Here is a 19,767-nt window from a genome sequence, read left to right as displayed (position 1 = left end):
AGAAAGAATTAAGAGAAGAGGGGAAGAAAACTACTTCAGCCTCAAAAGTATACATCTTCAAACAAACTCAAGACATTAAAAATTTTTTAAGTATAAATACATTATCAACTTGGCAGGAGAAGCCGTGTAATATGGTGTTGGAAAAAAATAGAAAAAAATTCGGAGTTAGGTACTTTGAATATCGAATTTTGGCTATTTATCATTATTACATGACCCATGAGTAAGTTAAATACCTCTCATCCTCGGTTTTCTCATCCATACTTTGGATGTTTAAGGTAAAGATGTAAAGTGAAAATGTACATAAAGGAATCTAATACATAGGTATTGTAGAGATTTGCATTTGTGTATGAGTCTGTCTCTCCACCAGACTGTGGATGCCTAAGTCATCCACCATTCTCTTCTCAGTTCCTAGCACAGTGTCTGGCACACAGGAGGCACTTGCGTTTGTTCAATCTAACACCGGATACGTTAAGAGGACTAGCTAGCATCCATTGCTAGCTTTATTTGTTGAGTCTCTAATTTTAGTTACTTATGTCCAGGTGTTATAGCAACAAGTAAAATGGGTTTCAAATGTTTGCTTAATAAGAGAAGATAGAAAACTAATCATGTCTCCTCTATTATTATGGTATCTTACCATGTAAACCCTTTAATCCAAAATTAATGCTAGAAAAGATTTAAAGAGATAATCACAGGCCTCTAATTATCTTTGCTTGGGATCATTTACACTTTTAGAAATACATTACAGTCTCCAGACTGATCTTGCCAAACACAAATCTTACCATGTCACTTCCTGGTTTATAATTCTTCATGGCTTTTAGAATAAATTTCTGAGCATGACATGGAAACCACTTCATGATTTGACAACTCTTGACCATTCCGGTCTCAAATCTCAGCATTCCCCATTCCAATCTCACATATTCTCTCCTCCCCTACTCTAGCCACTCAGGATTTCAGTTCCCTAAACAGGTCATGCACATGCTTTCTTACACTATACTTTTTCACATGCTATTGCTCCCTTTTCCTTCTAAGAGTGCTCTCCGCCTTCTCCACTGAGATAATCCCTATTTGTTCTTAAGACTCAGCTCAGAGAAAACATCCTCCAGAAAGCCTTCCTTGACATAATCTTTAACCCCCTAAAAGTCTGGTTGAGAAGTCCTCTTTGCTCCTGTAGTACCCTGTGCATACCACTATAATGGGACTTACCAATCTGTAGTCTAATTTTCTGTATCCTCCACTATGTTTTCAAGGACAGAAACTGTATCTTATTTGTCTCTCCAGCATCTATCTAGCCCAGCTAGGTGCACAATGGGTGATTAACAAAGATCTGATAAATGTAAAAGAATCTTATTTTGTTAACACAGAAAGCCCAGTATACACTTATTGATGAAAACCTAACCTTTTCCCTATTACTTAAATAAAAGTGAGTGGAAAGTCAAGCAGAACCATCTTCATGAATCACAGTTAAAGACCAATTTGAGCATGGCAAGAAAAAACTAAACCAGGAGTAAGGAGGATCTGAAATCTTGTCTGGTTAACAAAAAAAAAAAAAAAAAAAAAAAGGAAGAAGAAGGAGAAAAGAAGAAAGAGGAAACTACCATTGAAGATTGGTTAAACAATAAGAAAATAAAAGTAATAGCATCATGCTACTTGTGGCTTTAGTCTCTGAAGACTACTTGATCACTGGTTTTAAGTGTGTGTCTTTCTAAATGAGTATTCTATTACATATGATCATCAACTGAAAGAAATTCAGCAAAGAGAAATGCTTACTTTCTGATAAACTGTTAAATGGTCTATTGTTAACAAGAAAGACCATATGCTAAGAAAAATCATTCTCTAAAACAGAGAGTTTAAGTAAACTTTTGTTTTTTGCAACAAATGTCTAGAATCTATTTGGAATTTTTCAGAAGTTTTATGCATCAGTTAAAAATAATACACACAAAAGTACATTATTAGGGTGTGAAGCTTTTGTAGCAACTCAATACCGTTATTTGCTATCATCTCTATTTCTGATCAACTTGTGTTTCACCTTTTATACAGTTTTTGGATGTATGCTATTTGCCCTTAAATGCCATCTGGGTAATGTATAAATTTGATCATCTGACTGATAACAGATATCCAAATCTTCTCCTCTGGAAACCAATCCACTGTACAGACCAATTAGGCTACAAAAAAATAAATAAATAAAAGCAAAATTAAAATGGACAGAGTAGTATGTGAGGATATGCTTTGTTCTTTCAGGTAAAATGCATACTTTCTACTCCAAAGAATCAAGAGAAAAACTGTAGAGAGCTGTAATTACGGACAAAAACAATGACTACAAATCAGAAAGGAGAATCAAAGGTGGCAGAGGGGAAAGATGCACTAAAACAAACAGTAGTTAGGAGGATATAACAGAGTGCATTAACCTCAATCTACTTTTAGCATGTTATTTTGTCATGATAGAAAGAGCTTCAAAAGTAAGACAGATACAGGCTTGAGTCCCAGCTAACTAGCACTTCTCGGCCATGTGACTATTGGGCAAACAACTTAACCTCATCTTAGACTCAGGTTCCTCATTTGTAATATGAGGTAACACTACTTATCAGAATTGGAAGGATTAGAGGTAGTGAAGAATTAAAAGGACTGGAAGTAGTAAAGTAGAAAGTTTGAAGGACTAGATATTCAAAATATAGGAAGAAGAAGCAGCTTACATTTAGAAGGCCAATTCATGCCAGTAATTCTAATAACATGCTTTGCATATGTTATTGTTTAGTTCTTATAATAACTCTGTATAACAGACACTATTACTATGCCCATTTGATAGATGAGGAACCTAAGACACAGTCAAGGTCACACATTAAGTGGTAGAGAAAAGAATTCAAATCTAGGTAGTCTTGCTCCAGACATAATAGGTATCATTAATAATGATTCTTAAGTTAGCTTTAACAAAAGCTCTCTTTCAATTTGATTTAATTGTACTTTTGTTTCCATCAAAATGCTTACCTCTAAAAGCCACAGAACTCTGGTCTACATCCATCTCTGCTATTCCACTGTCCTTATACAAATCATTTCACAATTATGGGCTTTCATTTCTTCAAAGTCGGATGCTATTGCCCTAGGTTATTATACTTTTTAAAACAGGAACAAGAACATTTGCCCAACAGCCTTTTCTTTCTGAAATAGATGCAATCTCAGGATATAGCTGGTTATACACAAAAGGGGACAATAAAAAGGTTTCATGTTGAGCAGGTGTGGTACTTCGGGCCATTTTTGTGGCTAGCAACTATGGTGGTAGGTCTAGGAAAGAATTCCAAGTTGCCTATTTCTGGTTATGTTTCTGCATAGGAGGAAGAGGTAGCCAAAGATGAATAAGGCAGTTTCCATCCTCTTATTGTTTGTGGTCTAGTTGGAAATTATGACATAGTGCTTTGAATTTCCCATTTGCATTCAAAGGTCTTTCTGACAGTATCATTTCCAGAGATAAATAATTTACTATTTAGGAGTATTTAATTATTAATAAATATTTTTGAAGACCTACCATATATTAGGAATTAATCTAGGTGCTGGGCACACAGTAGTTAGAAAAAAAGAGAGAGAGACACACAAAGACAAAAACCCCTGCCTTTACAGAACTTACATTCTAGTAGTGGTGAGAGGGGAGGATTTATGCATCGACGTAGTTCAACCATTTATTGAGTATCTACTATATGCTGAACAGTATCCTAGGTAGATGTTAGGAAGTGTGAACATCAGTAAGACATAGCCTGTAAAACTACTTGAGAATAAGGTACAGAAGACTCAGTTACACAGACAAGTAATAATTAAAACAAGAGTCCTTAAAAAGCAAGTAATAAAAAAAGTACAGTAATGTTAGAATGTATAAGGTACAATAGGAGGCTTCACGGATGATGTTTTTTAATGACAAATAAGTTTATCAGGTAGCCAAAGAAAGGGGTGTGGTAGACCTCTGTTATTCTTTTTGGCAGCCTAGTAATCATAGTATAATTTCCCACTATCTCAGAATCCCTCCCTGGGGGGAATTCTCCATATGTTGAGCCTTGATACCCCACCACAGAGGTTCATAATATCAGATTCTTGTTTTCCTGGCCTCCCCTGCAGCCAGGGCAAGGGCCAGTGATTGAGGCTCCAACAATCAGACCCACCCTCACCTGGCTTAGAATTAGAAATGAATGATTCAAAGGAATGGGTATGAGGCCCTCTATCTGGTGGCAGAGGGGGACACAAATGCAATATGACAAGTGGCAGTAGTAGTTGCTACATCTAGTACCCAGGTTAGCACTGTTAGTGATGAAAACTATAGCATCTAACACTTAGTGGTGGTATCAGTGGCATATTCATTGGACACGATTGGCTATTACCTCTAGCTCCATAGCCTGAATTTAGTTCCCCTGGAGATTCTGTGAACTCCTCAAAACCTTTTTAACAAGCCCCACTTCTGTTTAAATCAACTAGTGTTGATTTCTATTGCTTACAGTTAAGGTCCCTATTGAAACTGAAGAGGCATTCTAGGCAGAGGGAACAGCATAAGCAAAGTAAGGAGAATCCAGTTAGCTTAATGATTAGGAGAGGAGGCTCTAAGGCTAGACAGATCTGAATCTGAATCAAGGTTCTACGTTGTACTAGCTATGAAACCTTGTTCAGTGTATTTAAACTCTCAAAACCCCAAATCCTGTTTAGTAAAGTGGTGATAATAACACATATTTCTTATTAGGTTCTTTCGAGAATTAAATGAGGTCATGGTAATTCAGTTAAAGCTCTTAGTATTTGACAAAGAGCAAGACCTTCATAGATGATTGCTTTATTAATAATAATGATGATGAAAATAAGCACAGTATTTGGGGAGAAATATAAGCATTTTGATTCTGCTACAGTTTAAAGCACAAGGAGCAGAGTATAGGAAGTGAGGACAGAGACAGATCATGGAAAAGTTTTAAGTCATATTAAAGAACTTGAGCTTCATGGGCTGGGATCGCCTAATAATGATTAATAGCAGAATTGTACTGAAATATATTAAATTATTAACTAGGCAAATATGATTAGGTTTTGCACTGTATACATATTCTCCACATCCATAGTTGTACAGTTTGATCTGACTGCTATACTTATGTACTTGCAGGATGTAATAATAACATTGTTATTGTTGAGTACTAATGTCATACAAACTGAAACTATTTAGTTATTTCTAATAAACATAAATCCTCCAAATTTTTTTATATCATCTGTCAATAATTTTGTAAGTAGATCATATAGTTGAATAATAGGTGCTCCTTAGTCTAATCTGAGAGACAACTGACTTTTGACTGAAGAGGGAAGTTTATAAAATGGGGACGGGGAATGCATCCTGAGGCTACTGGCAGAAGTATGAATCACATTTACAAATATGACATTCCTCTATGACTTTTATGTAATCAAATATCACCTGCTATTTTTTTTACAATGTATTATTTTGCATTAGCATCTTGATCTAGAGTCCATATTAAGTTAAAAATGAAAGGTTTTATTGTCAAGTCAAAAAAAAATCAATACTGCCATTTCACAGTGTGCAGTATTACTTGCCAAATGCTAATAAGCATTACATTGTCTCTGTTAGCACCAGTCCTCTGGTGCTGAATAGACAATCACAGAGTTACTGTTCAGTTCTGTTTTACATTTACCACGCTTTTCTACCTGTTTACCCTCATCTAATTTTCACCATTATCTCCTCTCTCCACCTCCACTCCACACCCATTATCTGCCTTTGAGAAACACTCTTTGATCTAAGTTTGATTTTCACAATAGCTACTGAAAAGCAACCTGGATCACTGTGTACAACTCAGAACCAGTGCTGAGAGAAAAATGTACAAGTTTGCTGGGGGAGGTAAGGGGAGGTGACAAAAACAGAACCCAAAATGTGCTCTGTAACCACTGAATGCTTTATTTCATTTTCTGCAACTCCCATCTGCTTTGGCAGCATAGTTTAGTCAAAGGGAAAAAAGGGCACAGACCTCTGAGTCAGACAGAACTGGTTTTGAATTCTAGATCCAACATTCAAGAGCCCTATTAGGTAGGTACTATTACATTCATGTTACAGAGGATGGTATTGAAGTCCAGGAAGATTATGTGACTTTCATCTGTGTCTGTTGTTTGGGGCATGTTTTTAAAAATATCAATGTGCTACTAACATAAAATTGAGTGGTTATGTCTTTCTATAGGCCCAATTTTATTTTCACTTTACTAGGTCATTTGTGGCTAGGGCCTGATACCTACAAAAGATCCCAGAGGGTTATACAGCCACCAGAACTGGACAATAACTATTTCAGGGATTCTCTGAAGTCCTACCTTTGAATTTGCTTTTTAAAAATAGTTTCCAAATAGTCTAGTTCTGAGCAGTATCATTACTGCTATATCTGACAACTGACACAGGATAATTCTGGCTTGACCTGGGCCACTCTGGAAGGAGAGGAGGTAGCCTTCATCTCAAGCATATTGGTCCTACCCCGCACCTTAGAACCACCTAGTAGAGCAAGTTAATCTGTGACAATGTGCAAGGCTTCCTGATTATCAATGTGTTATCGGTCTACAAATTTTATCAATGAAACTGGTAAGTTTATTAATCTAGAATTAACACAGTTCTCCCTGCTGTTTTTCAAACATTGTGCATAGGTAATAAAAACAGTATTAATAATAATAGTTGACTTTGAGTCTTTACTATGTGCTGATTATTAAGCACTACTAAATTAAGTGTTTTACATGCATTAATTAATTCAGTTCTCTCTCAACAACATGATGGTTCATTATCGCTTTAATTTCAAAGTTCAAATTTCAGAGAACAGGGATCATTCTGTAAACTAGATGTGAGTTTCCTAAAGGCCAGAGCCATTCTTTCGCATACTCTTTAGCATAGCACCTAGGCCTGGCAAGGTATGAGCCAGGCAGATGGGCACCTTGACTTCTCTCACCACAGGACTGAAAAATACCAAATGCCTGGCTTGATTCCATACTGCTTTGGGCTTTCAGGGGCCACTTGAACCCAAGACAAATCATGCTTGTGCTGGAGCAGACAAGAAAAACAGTCACTGGTTTGGTTCTGTCAAAGAGTACCAAGCCCCAAGGAAAGCATCATACGGAGTCTTAGATCACTATTCAAAATACATTTATGTTTTTTTCAGTGACATGACAAATAATTTAAATATGGTGGATTTTTTTCACATTTTGATCTGTCGTATATTTGTCTTCAGCAGAGTACTAAATCCAACTCACACCTCTGTTTTCATAACAAATAAGTGATCTCATTTATTGCTGTGAGAAATGAAGCAATATACACAGCAATAAAATATTAAACTCAGTGATAAAATGCTTTATGGGATAGTTTTCCTGTAACTATTAGGAGGCACCTAATTTGGTAATTTGAACATAGTAGGTGCTCAAAATTTGATAAATAACAGTAATAGCACCAACGGTACTACTTTAAACTCCATTTGAAAGATGTCCCATTTCAAAATGTTTAAAGGTTTGAAATATATTATGCTAAAGAGCAGTTTCAGAGCAGTACATCCATACAGAACTATCTCAATGGCAGGGAGGAGGTTAACATATATACTGATATAAAAAAATTCTGTAGTGACCATGAAATTGTTACCTTTAGTTAACTCTAGATTCATTTTTTGTCCTTATACTTTACATTTTCTAAAATGAACATATATTATTTTTGTAATCATTAAAAAAATAAGTAGAATCCATTCTAAACAGATCAACCAAAAATAATATTAAAGATTTATAAAGCACAACTTATTTATGTTGTGAGTTAATTAATATGAGACAAAAATTATTTTGTTTTCTCAAGGTAGTAAGAGAGGAAAAATAATATTAAAGGATCCTAAACCTTTGGAAAATACCGTAATTGTGTATAAATTATACAAATATGTCAACTACAAAATAGCACAAAAATATATTTTGTATAAAGAAACCACAAGTAAATGTGTTTATTTCTTTGTTGTATTTAATTAAAGCTATCTTGTTTACATTATAAGCTAATATAAACCATGTAATCTAGAAAGAACACAAGAAAACAGCTTGAATTCTATAAAGCCTTTGTGTTTGAGAAAAGCCCAAAGTAATTTACATGTGTTACTTCTCAAAAACCTAGGGAGACTGGAAGTAACAGGTTTCATTTTATAGTCACAGAGACATTTAAAAAAATGTGCTCAATAACTCAAAAAGTGAAGGGAAAGAAAGACTGCAACTTAGTTCTGCCATTCCACTGATTAGCTGGACCATTCACCCCTGTCTTTGTAGACAAGTTGAAGCAATAAACTAACTTAAAAACTAAAACCAGTTGAACAGGATAGGTTTGCAGGATATACACCAACAATTCAGTATAATAATAACCAACAGCTAGACTGCTTTGTGGTTTTGGTACACTTTATAACTATTCATTAACCCACACAACATCAGTGGATGGTGGGGCTATCCTGGTAATGCTGTTCATATAGAACTGATAAAAACACACTGTAGGATTATAACAAATATAAAGTCAAATGAGAAATATACAGCAGAAAAAGCCCAGTACCTTCCTCTAATCAAGCCTCAATACAAATATAAAACAGGATAAATATGTTGGAATGCCAAGCCTATTCTCTTTCCCCCCATTATTTCCAGTAACCCTTCCCAAACTACCACCATCATGTCACTATAAATGATAGACAGGATTGAAGAGAATCTAAAAAGCTATTTAGTTCATCCAATTTATTTCAAAGCAGACAACATCTAAACTTTTCCTAGAATATTTTTCAAGAATTTTCACCTTTAAAGACCATTTCCAAAATTAAAAGAAACTAGGGAATATGATGTTTGACTTACAGTTAACAATGCTAATAACTTCCAACCTCTTCCTTTTGCTCACATACATCAAGTAAAAGCACTAGATTTTTAAACAACAAAATAATAAAAATCTAATAAGATCTCTGGTAATATGCCAGTTTCTAGGGAGCATGCAAGACTGAAACAGGTTTCCAGAATCAGTTATCTAAAGGGTCTAAAATTTACTAAATAAAGGTTATTAACATTCCCCAGCCAGGTTGAAAACATTCCTACTCCTTATCGTTTTTCTTATGACTAGGCAGAACACATTCCTTTTTCCAAATGAATAAATTTCCCCTTCTCTTGGAGCTTAGCTGTCTCCCTGGAAAAGCATCATATAGAACAGCTGTTATATTACCAGTATAAAAGTAATCCCACCTGATCTAATTGCAAAATATATGGACAGACAGAAACCAACTTTTGGGGGCTCTGTATCTTTAAAGGAAGAAACAATCAAAGATCTATTGGTAAAGACTGTGAACAATGCCATGAATTCAAATTTTGCACAATTTACACAAGATCTGTGTCAATAAGCTACTTAAATTAATTTTGAAGTGCATGCTTTAAATTCTCTAGACAGAATGAAATGAAGACAGAACCAGCTCTCTGTTTTCAGCCTCTGCTGAAGATCTCAGTTAAACCTTCCCTAAAGGTACCAGATCTTAGATATGTCATCCCTATTCTATGTTTAAGATTTGTCAGGTTGCAGAACAGTCTCCTTTCTTGGGTACGGTCTTCAACAATATCCTTTCTTCAGAACCCCAACTCACTGAGACTAAGCAAATACCTCTGATGCAGATCAAACTTGCTGAGTCAATAACAGATATTATAGTTAAGTGGACGTGGGTAAAATCACCTGACCTGAGTTCATATAAGTAAAGGCTTACTGAGTTTATCACAACTTTTTATTCATTTTTAAGTTTTATTAATTTATTTTTATGACTACGAGCTTAAAATTGGATATATTCATTTAAAAACTCAAAAAATTCAGAAAAACACAAAGAGTAATTAAAATTACCCATACTCCCATTACTTAGCTTTAACCAATTAACATTTGGTATATTTCTTTCCTCTTATGTATATTGCTACTTAACATAATGTAAACATTTTAATGGCTATTTCTTTATCACAGAATTTTACAGTAGGAGAATTCCCATTTCAAAAATCTTTACTGAAAGAACAAATCCAATATATAAACCAAATGAAAGCAGAGCTGATTAAAGTGTGGGTGGTGATGTGTGGGTGAGAGGTGAGGGTTGGGGGCAAAGGGTCCACTTGGCCTCTATACTGGCTCCCAAACACATCTGAGAAACCCTAGTACTCAAAGAATACAATTTAAAAACCAAAAATCTAGTCTAACTCATTTAAAAGATGAAATTACTTGCTTTTACTAGATCATAGGACTAGTAAAAGAACTAGCAAAAGAACTTAGGGTCCCACATCTTACAGACAAGTGCTAAGCTTTTCCAACTTAGCTACTCTTTCTACAAAAGTCATCAGATGTTCATTTGTCCATTGTTGTTCTTCCTTTAAGAAAAATAGAAGGGACAAAGTTATATAACAAAAAATGAATAATTAATATAATACGCTAGATCTCAAAGAGCTCCACTTGCCCTAAATAAGTTTTATACTATTCCTCATAGTATCACTTATGAACGAAGGAGAAATTTCATTTCTAAACTAGAAGAAAAGGCCATAATTACATTATTTTCCTCAAGAATACACTGCGTGTCTAGTGTAGCTACAACCTCTCCTTCTTTCCACTCATTCAATCACTGAATATTTAGTGACAATCTATTTGGGCTGCACAGTAGGGATGTAACTGTGAACAAAACAAACAGAAGTCCCTGCCCTCATGGAGTTTGTAAACCTGATAGGCATAGGCAAAATACTTTAACTTTCCAAATCTCAGCATTTGCCATTTATAAGGTAAGGATAATAATAGTTAACTATTGCATTGTTTAAGAATTAAATGACACGATGTATGCAAAAAAAATCCTGACAGGTAATTAGGCATATAATAATATGTGCTCAGTTAACATTGGTTGCCTTCCCTGCCAAACTGTTAAATTTCACATTAAAAATGAGAGGTGAGAATACTAAGTATCATTGGTGCTAACACACTGACATGAGGCAGTAGAAGTGAAACAGCAGATTAAGATTTTAAGGAATTCCAAACAGATTCCTACATTAGGAAAGTAAATCATATTTCAATATGAAGAAGTGAAATTTACATCAGCCCTCCCAATCATGTTCTGTAGTTGACCTTGTTATCTCCATCACCATTTACTTTCAATTACTACGGGCCTCTTTCCATAACATTCAGCCCTGTATAGTGCCTAGGAAAGAAAATATAAAGTAAGCAATTGTCTTCTCCAAATACCATTGTTTCATTGTTTAAATATGGCCAGGTAAGTCAAATATTTACACTTAACAAAATAAAAGACAACAGTTCGAAATACAAACTATCAAATGTGAAACCCACTAAAAACCTGTAAAGATCTGGACAATATTCACCAATAAAAATACCAACAGGTGACAGAAGTAAAGCATTTTTCATTCACATAATACCCAGAAATCAACAAAATATGGATGGCAAAGTCTTAGAGATTCATTGCAAACTTGTTAATTATTAGAAGCACCCTATTCACTATTAACTTTAATTAGATTTCTACAGGGGAAATTCTGTCATTCAAAAGATCACATGTACCCTATAAAAATATACAACTATTATGTACCCATAATTAAAAATTTGAAATAATTTTTTTAAAATCAAACATTTGTTTCTCAACCAAATTAGGCCTTTTATGTTGGTATGCATCCCAAATCTACCTACCAAGAAAAACAGCTCATGTTATTCATAAATAGAAAAAGAAGGCCGGGCACAGGGGCTCACACCTGTAATCCTAGCACTCTGGGAGGCTGAGACTGGGGGATAGTTTGAGCTCAAGGAGTTCGAGGCCGGCCTGAGCAAGAGCGAGACCCCCGTCTCTACTAAAAATAGAAAGAAAATTTGCTGGACAACTAAAATATGTAGAGAAAAAAATTAGCTGGGCATGGTGGCGCTTGCCTGCAGTCCCAGCTACTCTCAGGAGGCTGAGGCAGAAGGATCGCTTGAGCCCAGGAGTTTGAGGTTGCTGTGAGCTACGCTGACGCCATGGCACTCTAGCCCAGGCAACAGAGTAAGACTCGTCTCAATCAATCAATCAATCAATCAATCAATAGAAAAAGAAATTTGCTACTTAGTCAAAGTGTTTAAATTATTTAGAGGCAGATAATTTCCATTATTAAAGTTTTTTCTTTATTGTTCCTCAGGAGAAGGGGAGAAAGAGCTGGATAATAAAGAAGACCACAGAGCAAAATGAAAATCTTTTCTCCATTTTTCTGAAAAAAGAGAATTAATACCCTGTTCTGAATATTGTATAAACGACATTTTCTTATTAACAGGGCTAAATAATCTAAATTAAATAGACTAAAAACAAATCAATAGGAAAAGAGTCAAAGTTACAGAGAAAGACAGGTTTTATTCTAAGTGCAAAGTGTTCGACCCTGTGCACCCTGATACCAGGACATCTTCAAGGACTTTTTGTTCATCTAGAAAGACTTCTTGAGAGAATTAGGCTTTGAGGAGGCACTGAAGGAGGACAAAGTGGTAAATTGTTAAATAGAGAGGGTAATTTGGTTCTTTAAGGATCATGGAAAGAATAGATGGGGCTAAGAATAAGAGTGAGGGGAACACATAGAGGAGTTTAAATTTTAAAAAATGAGCAAGGAGAATGGAAGAAAGATTTTTTGTTTAATGAAGAAAAAATAATGGGGGAAAATTTCTTCTGACAATAATAATTATCTGTGGAACAGTGGCATTACTAGAGGGATTATTTTGACACACATTTATCATAGATACACACCTAAAAGAATTATTCTGAGTAAACCTTTACTGTGATTCAAAAATATGTATCCAGATATTATCTTTTTCATCACAATTTTAAAAAATCCCTCCTTTGAAGTTACCAGTGCCGTTACGGTAGTCGTTTCTAGTGAAAAACAGATAAATCAAAATGTATACTTTAAAAAAGACTAAGTGATCACAGAAGAGGTGCCTATAATATAATGTCAACATTAGTAATAAAGATTTTTATATCACATCTAAAGAAAACAAAAATCAAGATCAAGGCAAAAAGCATGGATTAAAGCTATTTATAACTAAAAATATCATCTGACACTGTCTTTCATCTAAACAAGGTCTTATATTTCTATTTCCTTCTGATCTATTAAAGTGCCCTAGAGCAGAAATCTCTCTACCCATAATTTACCCATCAGTAAAAACGGCACTGTGATACTTTTCTTTCATTCTTTTTATAAGGGTGCCAGGACGTCTGGAAGTTAATATATACATGTTTAGAAACACTGAGATGAAAAGTAATGTACACTTTAATTTAATGGGTCTTTTTAAAAAAATCAAGATAAAAAGACCTAGTCAGATTATTTCAGTGTGTAAATTTTCAACTAGCCAGAAGGCTTCCTGGGGACATAATTCAGGAGATTTGAAACTAATGTTCTGGAGTTTATACTGGTTCAGAAAGTCCTAATCAGACTAAGGAATTTCTACAGAAAGCTAGGAACTTAGGCCAGGAATAAGATATAGTAAATTTAGAAGTCCCTGGGCCTGGCCCTAAAAAGAATACAAATTTCTCTATAACAGATGAGCTCAGAACCCAATCAAAGGAAAAATAAGAGCTCTAATTTAATATCACCATTGTAAAACACTGCAAAACAGAAAATTCAAGGAGGTAAATGAATAGCACACAATGGAGCAAAGGGAGTAAATGCTAAGAACAGTAGAAATTTTTTCAGGTTAATATCCAAGGACCAATATTTCTAGCAAAATGGTTTACTAATTTTCTCTTCTAGACAACTGTATTTATTTAAATGACAATAATACAGATTCTGGAGCCAGACTGACTGGGTTTGAATATAGGTTCCACCATAGCAGGGCTTCTCTAGGACTTAAGTTTCCTTAGCTATAAAATGAGGATAATAATAGCACCTAACTACTCTGAGGATTAAATGAGTTAATATATTTAAGGCACTCAGAATAGTGCCAGGAACACAGTGTATTTGCAATTGCTATTACAATGATCCACAATCCCTCAAACCCGATGCTAAATACCAGAAACTCCAAAACCAAAAATTTTTCTGTAACTCATTTGGTGGCAAATACCTGCCCTGCCCTGAATGCATTTGGTATCCAAATCTGACCTGAGCAAGTACAAGACTATTTACAGTCTTTATTTATCCCACTCAGTGTGAATATACATGCATTTTGCTGTAGATATCTTAATGTGTTTGATTATAGGATGCTGCCTCAATTCACTGGGATGTATTTATTAACTTCCTAAACTCTCAATAATTCTAAATTCTGAAACACATTCAAACCCCTGAGTTTTGGATAAAAGACTGTGGATCTATATTACCTTTGAAGCCTGAACAGTTTCTATTTCCTTAAAATAAATGGCATCTTTTTAAATAACCACAAGTAAGTAAGATACTAAACCTAGTAGTCCTAGTAGTAGAGCACATTAGGATGAAGAATACATTTCCCAGTACAGTTAGGAGGGCCCTGTATTCCCAGGATGTTCTCATATAATCCGTTTGTAATATTTTATTTACAGTAATCACAGTAGTCAGAGTTTTCAAATTCTAAATTCTAGGGCTTGCTTAAACAAAGTCTAGTCTCATCACTTAGATCACAAATAAATAATTAAGGCTCTTTAGGGGGGCATAAATGTGCCTTGAATCATGCATACTAAATCATCATAGAACTTCAGAGCTGAAAGAGACTCTTCAGAACTAATCTAAACTATCATCCCTTCCCTTCCCAACTGTTTTATCATTCATAAATTTACTCTCCCTTATGAGGTAAGAATAACCTGCCCTAACTTGTCCTTAGACTCAGTCTATAGGAACACCCTGCAGGTAAATGTGAATAAACTGGGTGGAGTACACTGACAGACTTGGGATCTAAAAGGATGACTTGAATCTAACACAACCAATCTTATAAATTCAGTAAATGTCTCAGATTATACTTTAGAAAACGACAAGAATTTCCAAGTCCAGAATGAAGGAAGACTCATCTAGCATATATTAAAAGATAAATAAAGACTGAGCTATCTTAATGAACTCAATGAGTCAGCAACATCATATGGCTGCCAAAAAAGCTACTGTGATTAGGGACTAACCACATCAACAGCAGAATCCCATCCAGAAAGAACAAGGCAACGGCCCTCTCTGCTATGAGCTAGTTAGAGCACATCTGGAGTATTACAGTCAGCTCTGTTCCATATTTTAGGAGAGACAGAGAAAGACTGAAAAAGACCAGAAGAGAGGTGACTAGGATAATGAGGGGATTTGAAACCATGTCACATAAAGACCAGTTGAAGAAGCTGAGGTTACTTAGACTCAGAGGGAGCATAATCGCTGTCCCCAAATCCCGAAGAACCATCATGGCACAGAGACAGCAGACTTGTTCTGCATGGCCCCAAAAGGCAGAACCAGATTAGTCAGTTAACTACAAGGAGAAATATTTTGGCTATGCCCATGGAAGTATTTCTTCAAATGTAGGGCCATGCTACGAGGTAGTGGCTTCTTAGGTCCTATCTAGCCCTAAAAGTCCGTAATTTTAAAAATAAAACATTTGTCATTACCTCAATGTCTTATTGCTGATTATTATTACTCTCCATTGTCAGAGCATCTCCCTTCACCCTGCTTAAAATGTCCTAACCAACCAACCAATCAGCTGAATGTTTTGCCAGGTTTGGGGAGGAAAGTGCCTGCTTGCTGGGTAATTAGTTTCAGTTTTCAGATCAGTGTCCCTGTAAACAAAAGAGGGCCCTAACTGAGGGCCAGGCAAGAGCTCTCAGCTAGATCTCTATGAAAGAAATTCTTCTTAATTCAAAAAGCAGCTATAAGACCTATCCAATCAAATAATATATTATCAGTGGCACTCAGTCCTTATAAGAACATTGACATAAAAAACCCTGTACAATCATCTTCCCAAATGCCAGGGAATCCAACTTTGCAAGCCAAACTAGTTCTCTCAAATTCAATTAGAAGTTTTCCTTCTGCCAAAGAGATATGTTTACTGTTTAAAGTAGGCTGGAACCCATGCTCACATAAAAAGTCCATACTTGATCTTATCACTGTAAAGCTAAAATTGCCTATCAATAGGCCCACAAAGTCAGTTCAGCTGCTGAGAACTAGACACTGGCAATCTAGAGCAAATTCACAGAAAAGTACAAAGTATAGAATATTTAAAACACAGAATTATCAAAGTTGGACACTCTTCTAAAACTTTTGCCACTCAAAGACCAGCATAGATGTAAGCATAATATCAGTCCATGGCAATTACTAAAAGCTTTGAACAACATTTCAGATGGCAAATATTAATCAGTCCAGCTTTACTTCACTTAAAATTGATCTGGATTCTAAGAAACTCCAAAGTATTAGAGAATATAAATATATGATGGACTTAGTAAGAACACCCTGTGCCCCTTCTCTGTGCTTTTTAAAGTGAAGCCCAGAAGCAATCTAGGTGTCCATAAATAAAGGATTGGTTAAATAAATTATGGGACATTCTTACAATGGAAAATGCAACTGTTAAAAAGAATAAGGTAGACTCTAGGTACTGACATAAAAAAAAAGTCCATGGTACATAATTAAATGGATACCACAAGTTGCAAAACAACATGGAATTATTCCGTTTTGATTTTTTAAAATCTATTTTAAAATACTCTGTGTGTATGTTCATATATGCCCAGCACAATGTTTGAAAAAAGATTCGACAAACTGCCAACAGTAGTAACCTCTAGGGACTGACTGGAACTAGGAGGCAGTGAAGGAGTGACTTTCACTTTTTCCCTTGTAGACTTCTGGTTGTTTGTATATTTTTGCCAGTAAGGGTTACCTTTGTAGTTTAAAAATAACAATACAAAAATAATAAAAGTAAAATAACATCAATTATACAGACTTATTTATCAGATACTAACCAAAGTAAGTGATCTTGCTACTTAAGTGCTACTGCGTGTTTAAAATTCCAGAAAATCAAATCCATCCTCTTTCTATTATATTTTACTAAAACATGTAAAAATCACAAGTCCCTACTAGTTTTCTCAAATGCTTTCTATCTATAAAATAAAGGAGGTGGGGGCCTAGGCCTGACCATCAGCATAGCCAACGCATACGGTGCTTATTCTGCACCGGGAACTGTTAGAAGCACTGTAAATGTATAACTTATTCCATCGTCACAGCAATCCAATGAGGTTAAGTAGTCTTATTAACTTCATTTCACAGATGAAGAAACTGAGGCCAGAGAGGTCAGGTGAGCTAGCTGCCCAAGCTTATGCAACTAATAAGGGGCAGAGCTAGGATTGAAACCTAAGATTAAACTCCAGAGTCCATACTCTCAACCACTATGCTTGTCTATCAGTTATATGTCGATCTCTCTAAATGAAGGCCAAAAAGAGTTACAAGTAAAACCTAGCTAGTTAATACACTCCGAGTTGGAAGAGATGCAAACTTGGCTTTTTACGGGTGAATAATTTGCATTCCTACTTATGTCGTTGCCAAGCTCCAACCCAAGATTCAAGACTGTATTAAGGCTCATAAATAACCATGTGAGAAAATTGTCTACAAACTCAATTATAGTCCAAAGTCCATACCTGATTCCACAGTAAATTACTGAGCCTAAGATTTAGGTCAGAGATCCAGCTAGACAAATGGTTTGGGCAAATCTCCACCCTGTCTCAAAGCAAAAGAACTCAGAAACTCTTGCCTAACATCTTGACATGGTAGGTTTTATTTGTTTAGTTTCAAGCCCACTCTAGATTTAAAAGGGAAAGAATAGGAGCTGTTTCTAACTTTGCTTTAAGACTTTAACCAGTAGGAAGAGCCTTATTTTCTACATGGACTCAAACAGAAATTGACATTTATCAGCATCAGCAAAATTGAACATTCTAGCTCAAGGAGACAAAAATGGGCATCCCTGCCTAAACTGCGTATTTGTCCAAATATATTGACCTTGTAATTGAGGAAGAAAAAACAGTGCAAGGGAGGGATTTAACCTAATTTACACATGTGCTCAACCTAGATACACACCTGTCCCAAATGACCTACTGCATCCACTTATTTGCAGGGAAAACATGGACTACAACGCCTTTTTTTACTTTTATTTTTTGGCCTCAAGTGGCCCGTACTACTGTTTGTAAGCAAAATCCTCTCAATATCTCTTTCACCTGTCACACACACACATCTGATATTTACATAAACAAGAAAAAATGAACAAGGAAACCGGAGCTCTGGGAGGAATCCCTTATATTCAGCTTTGACCCACTGGTGGAAGGAGGTACTATGCTGGCTTACAAACTTCCCCAAATAACCGGGCAAAGTGGCTGCAGGAGCGAAACCAACCCAAAAGTTTGTGCCCATTCCGGGTCTCTGACAAAGGCCAGAAAGCCCTGCTCGGAAGGAGATGCGGTATCTTCCACACGGCATCCACCCCCTCCCGAGGGAGCACAGCCCAGGGGGGACAAAAGACTTTCCAGATTAGAAACGGGGGTGGGAGGCGCTAGCTGGAGCTTGGACCTCCCCTTGGGAGCCGAAATCTGGGGAGCCTTTGGGGCAAGAAATGACAAATTACAGCCAAGAGCCCAACCCTGAATGGCAGGGGCTGGGGTAAGGATGGACAGCCGCTGGGGAGGGTCCTGCCAGTGAGGAAGCGCTGGGACTCACCTGGGGGAGGTGGAGAGGGGCCCTTGGTGGCAGGTGGGGTGGGCAGGACGCTGCTGCTGCTGGGAAGAACGGGGGTCGGGGTCCGGGGAGTGGTGGGTGCCGGAACGGTGGTGGCTACAGGGGTGGTCGGCGCCGGGCCCGTGGTCGTCGAAAGGGTGGTGGGCGCAGGTCTGGTCGGCGCCGGAGGGGTGGCCGAAGTGCGTTCCACCGCGGAAGGGGTGGTCGGCGAGGGGCCGAGCGGCGCCTGAAAGGTGGTCGAAGCAGGTCCGGCTGTCTCCCGAAGAGCGGTGTTCTCCAGAGACTGGGTTGAAGAGCTCGCAGCCAGGGGTCGGCGGACCGTAGTGCGCGGGGGTCCAGTCCTCCGGGCCTGGGCTGTGGGAGCCGTCGCCTTAGGGAAAGTATAGCTGGGTTCGCCCCGCAGCCCCGGGCCCGGCGACGCGTCCACCTGCCCCGCGGCCCCGCCGCCACCGGTGACATTCTCCGGCGAGACGGCTGAGGCAGCAGCGGCGGCGGCGCAGCACAACAGGGCGAGGCCGCCCAGGCTCCGCAAGCTCCTCATGGCGCGCTCGGCTCCGCCATTCATTCATTCAGCCAGTCAGTTGGTCAGTCATTTTCTACCCCTTGCAATCCGACCAAGGAAGCCGCCGCCGCCGCCGCCGACACCAGGATCACCATCGCCACCTCCCTCTGACAGGCGGCCGGCCCCGCGGGCGGGCCCCAACGCGGAGGGAGAGACCGGACCGAGCGCGGACAGCCCGCCCTCCTCGATTGGCAGCCTCGCCTGACCAATGGGAGACCACGCTAGCCCACGTGATCCACCCGCTTCCCGGCCTCTTTGTAGCACCGCTGGCCAATCATAGGGCGTCCAGGGGAGGGGGCGGTGCGTAAGGCGGGAGGAGGGTGGCGAGAGCCCAGCTCCAGCCCGCCGGGCTTGCGGCGGCCCCGGCTTTGTCTACCCAAGGAGCGGGGCGAGGGCCTCGGGCACCGGGCGCTGCAGAGCAGACAAAGGACGCGCCCCGAACGGCCGAAGCCGGGCCAAGTCATCTGCTCTACGGGGCTGTGAGCGCAACCCGGGGCTGGAAACCCGCTCTGGGGAGCGTCCCCGCCCTCCTGAACAATGGGGCGCCGGCGCCGCACCGGGCT

At 38.0% G+C, this 19,767-nt stretch overlaps 1 protein-coding gene across 1 annotated transcript in view; it reads right to left on the bottom strand.

The window, feature by feature from the left end:
* MEGF9 (multiple EGF-like-domains 9) overlaps positions 1-19,324 on the bottom strand; it is a 112,497-nt gene extending 93,173 nt beyond the window's left edge. The window contains exon 1 of the mRNA XM_012664447.1: positions 18,625-19,324. Within this exon, the coding sequence (XP_012519901.1) occupies positions 18,625-19,207 (583 nt within the window). The 5' untranslated portion in view covers positions 19,208-19,324. The remainder of the gene's footprint in view (positions 1-18,624) is intronic.
* Positions 19,325-19,767: the final 443 nt, after the last annotated feature.

The sequence above is a fragment of the Propithecus coquereli genome, unplaced genomic scaffold, assembly GCF_000956105.1.
Source record: "Propithecus coquereli isolate 6110/MARCELLA unplaced genomic scaffold, Pcoq_1.0 Scaffold89, whole genome shotgun sequence".
In the NCBI taxonomy this organism is placed as follows: Eukaryota; Metazoa; Chordata; class Mammalia; order Primates; family Indriidae; genus Propithecus; species Propithecus coquereli.
This window is presented reverse-complemented; position numbering and strand designations above follow the sequence as displayed.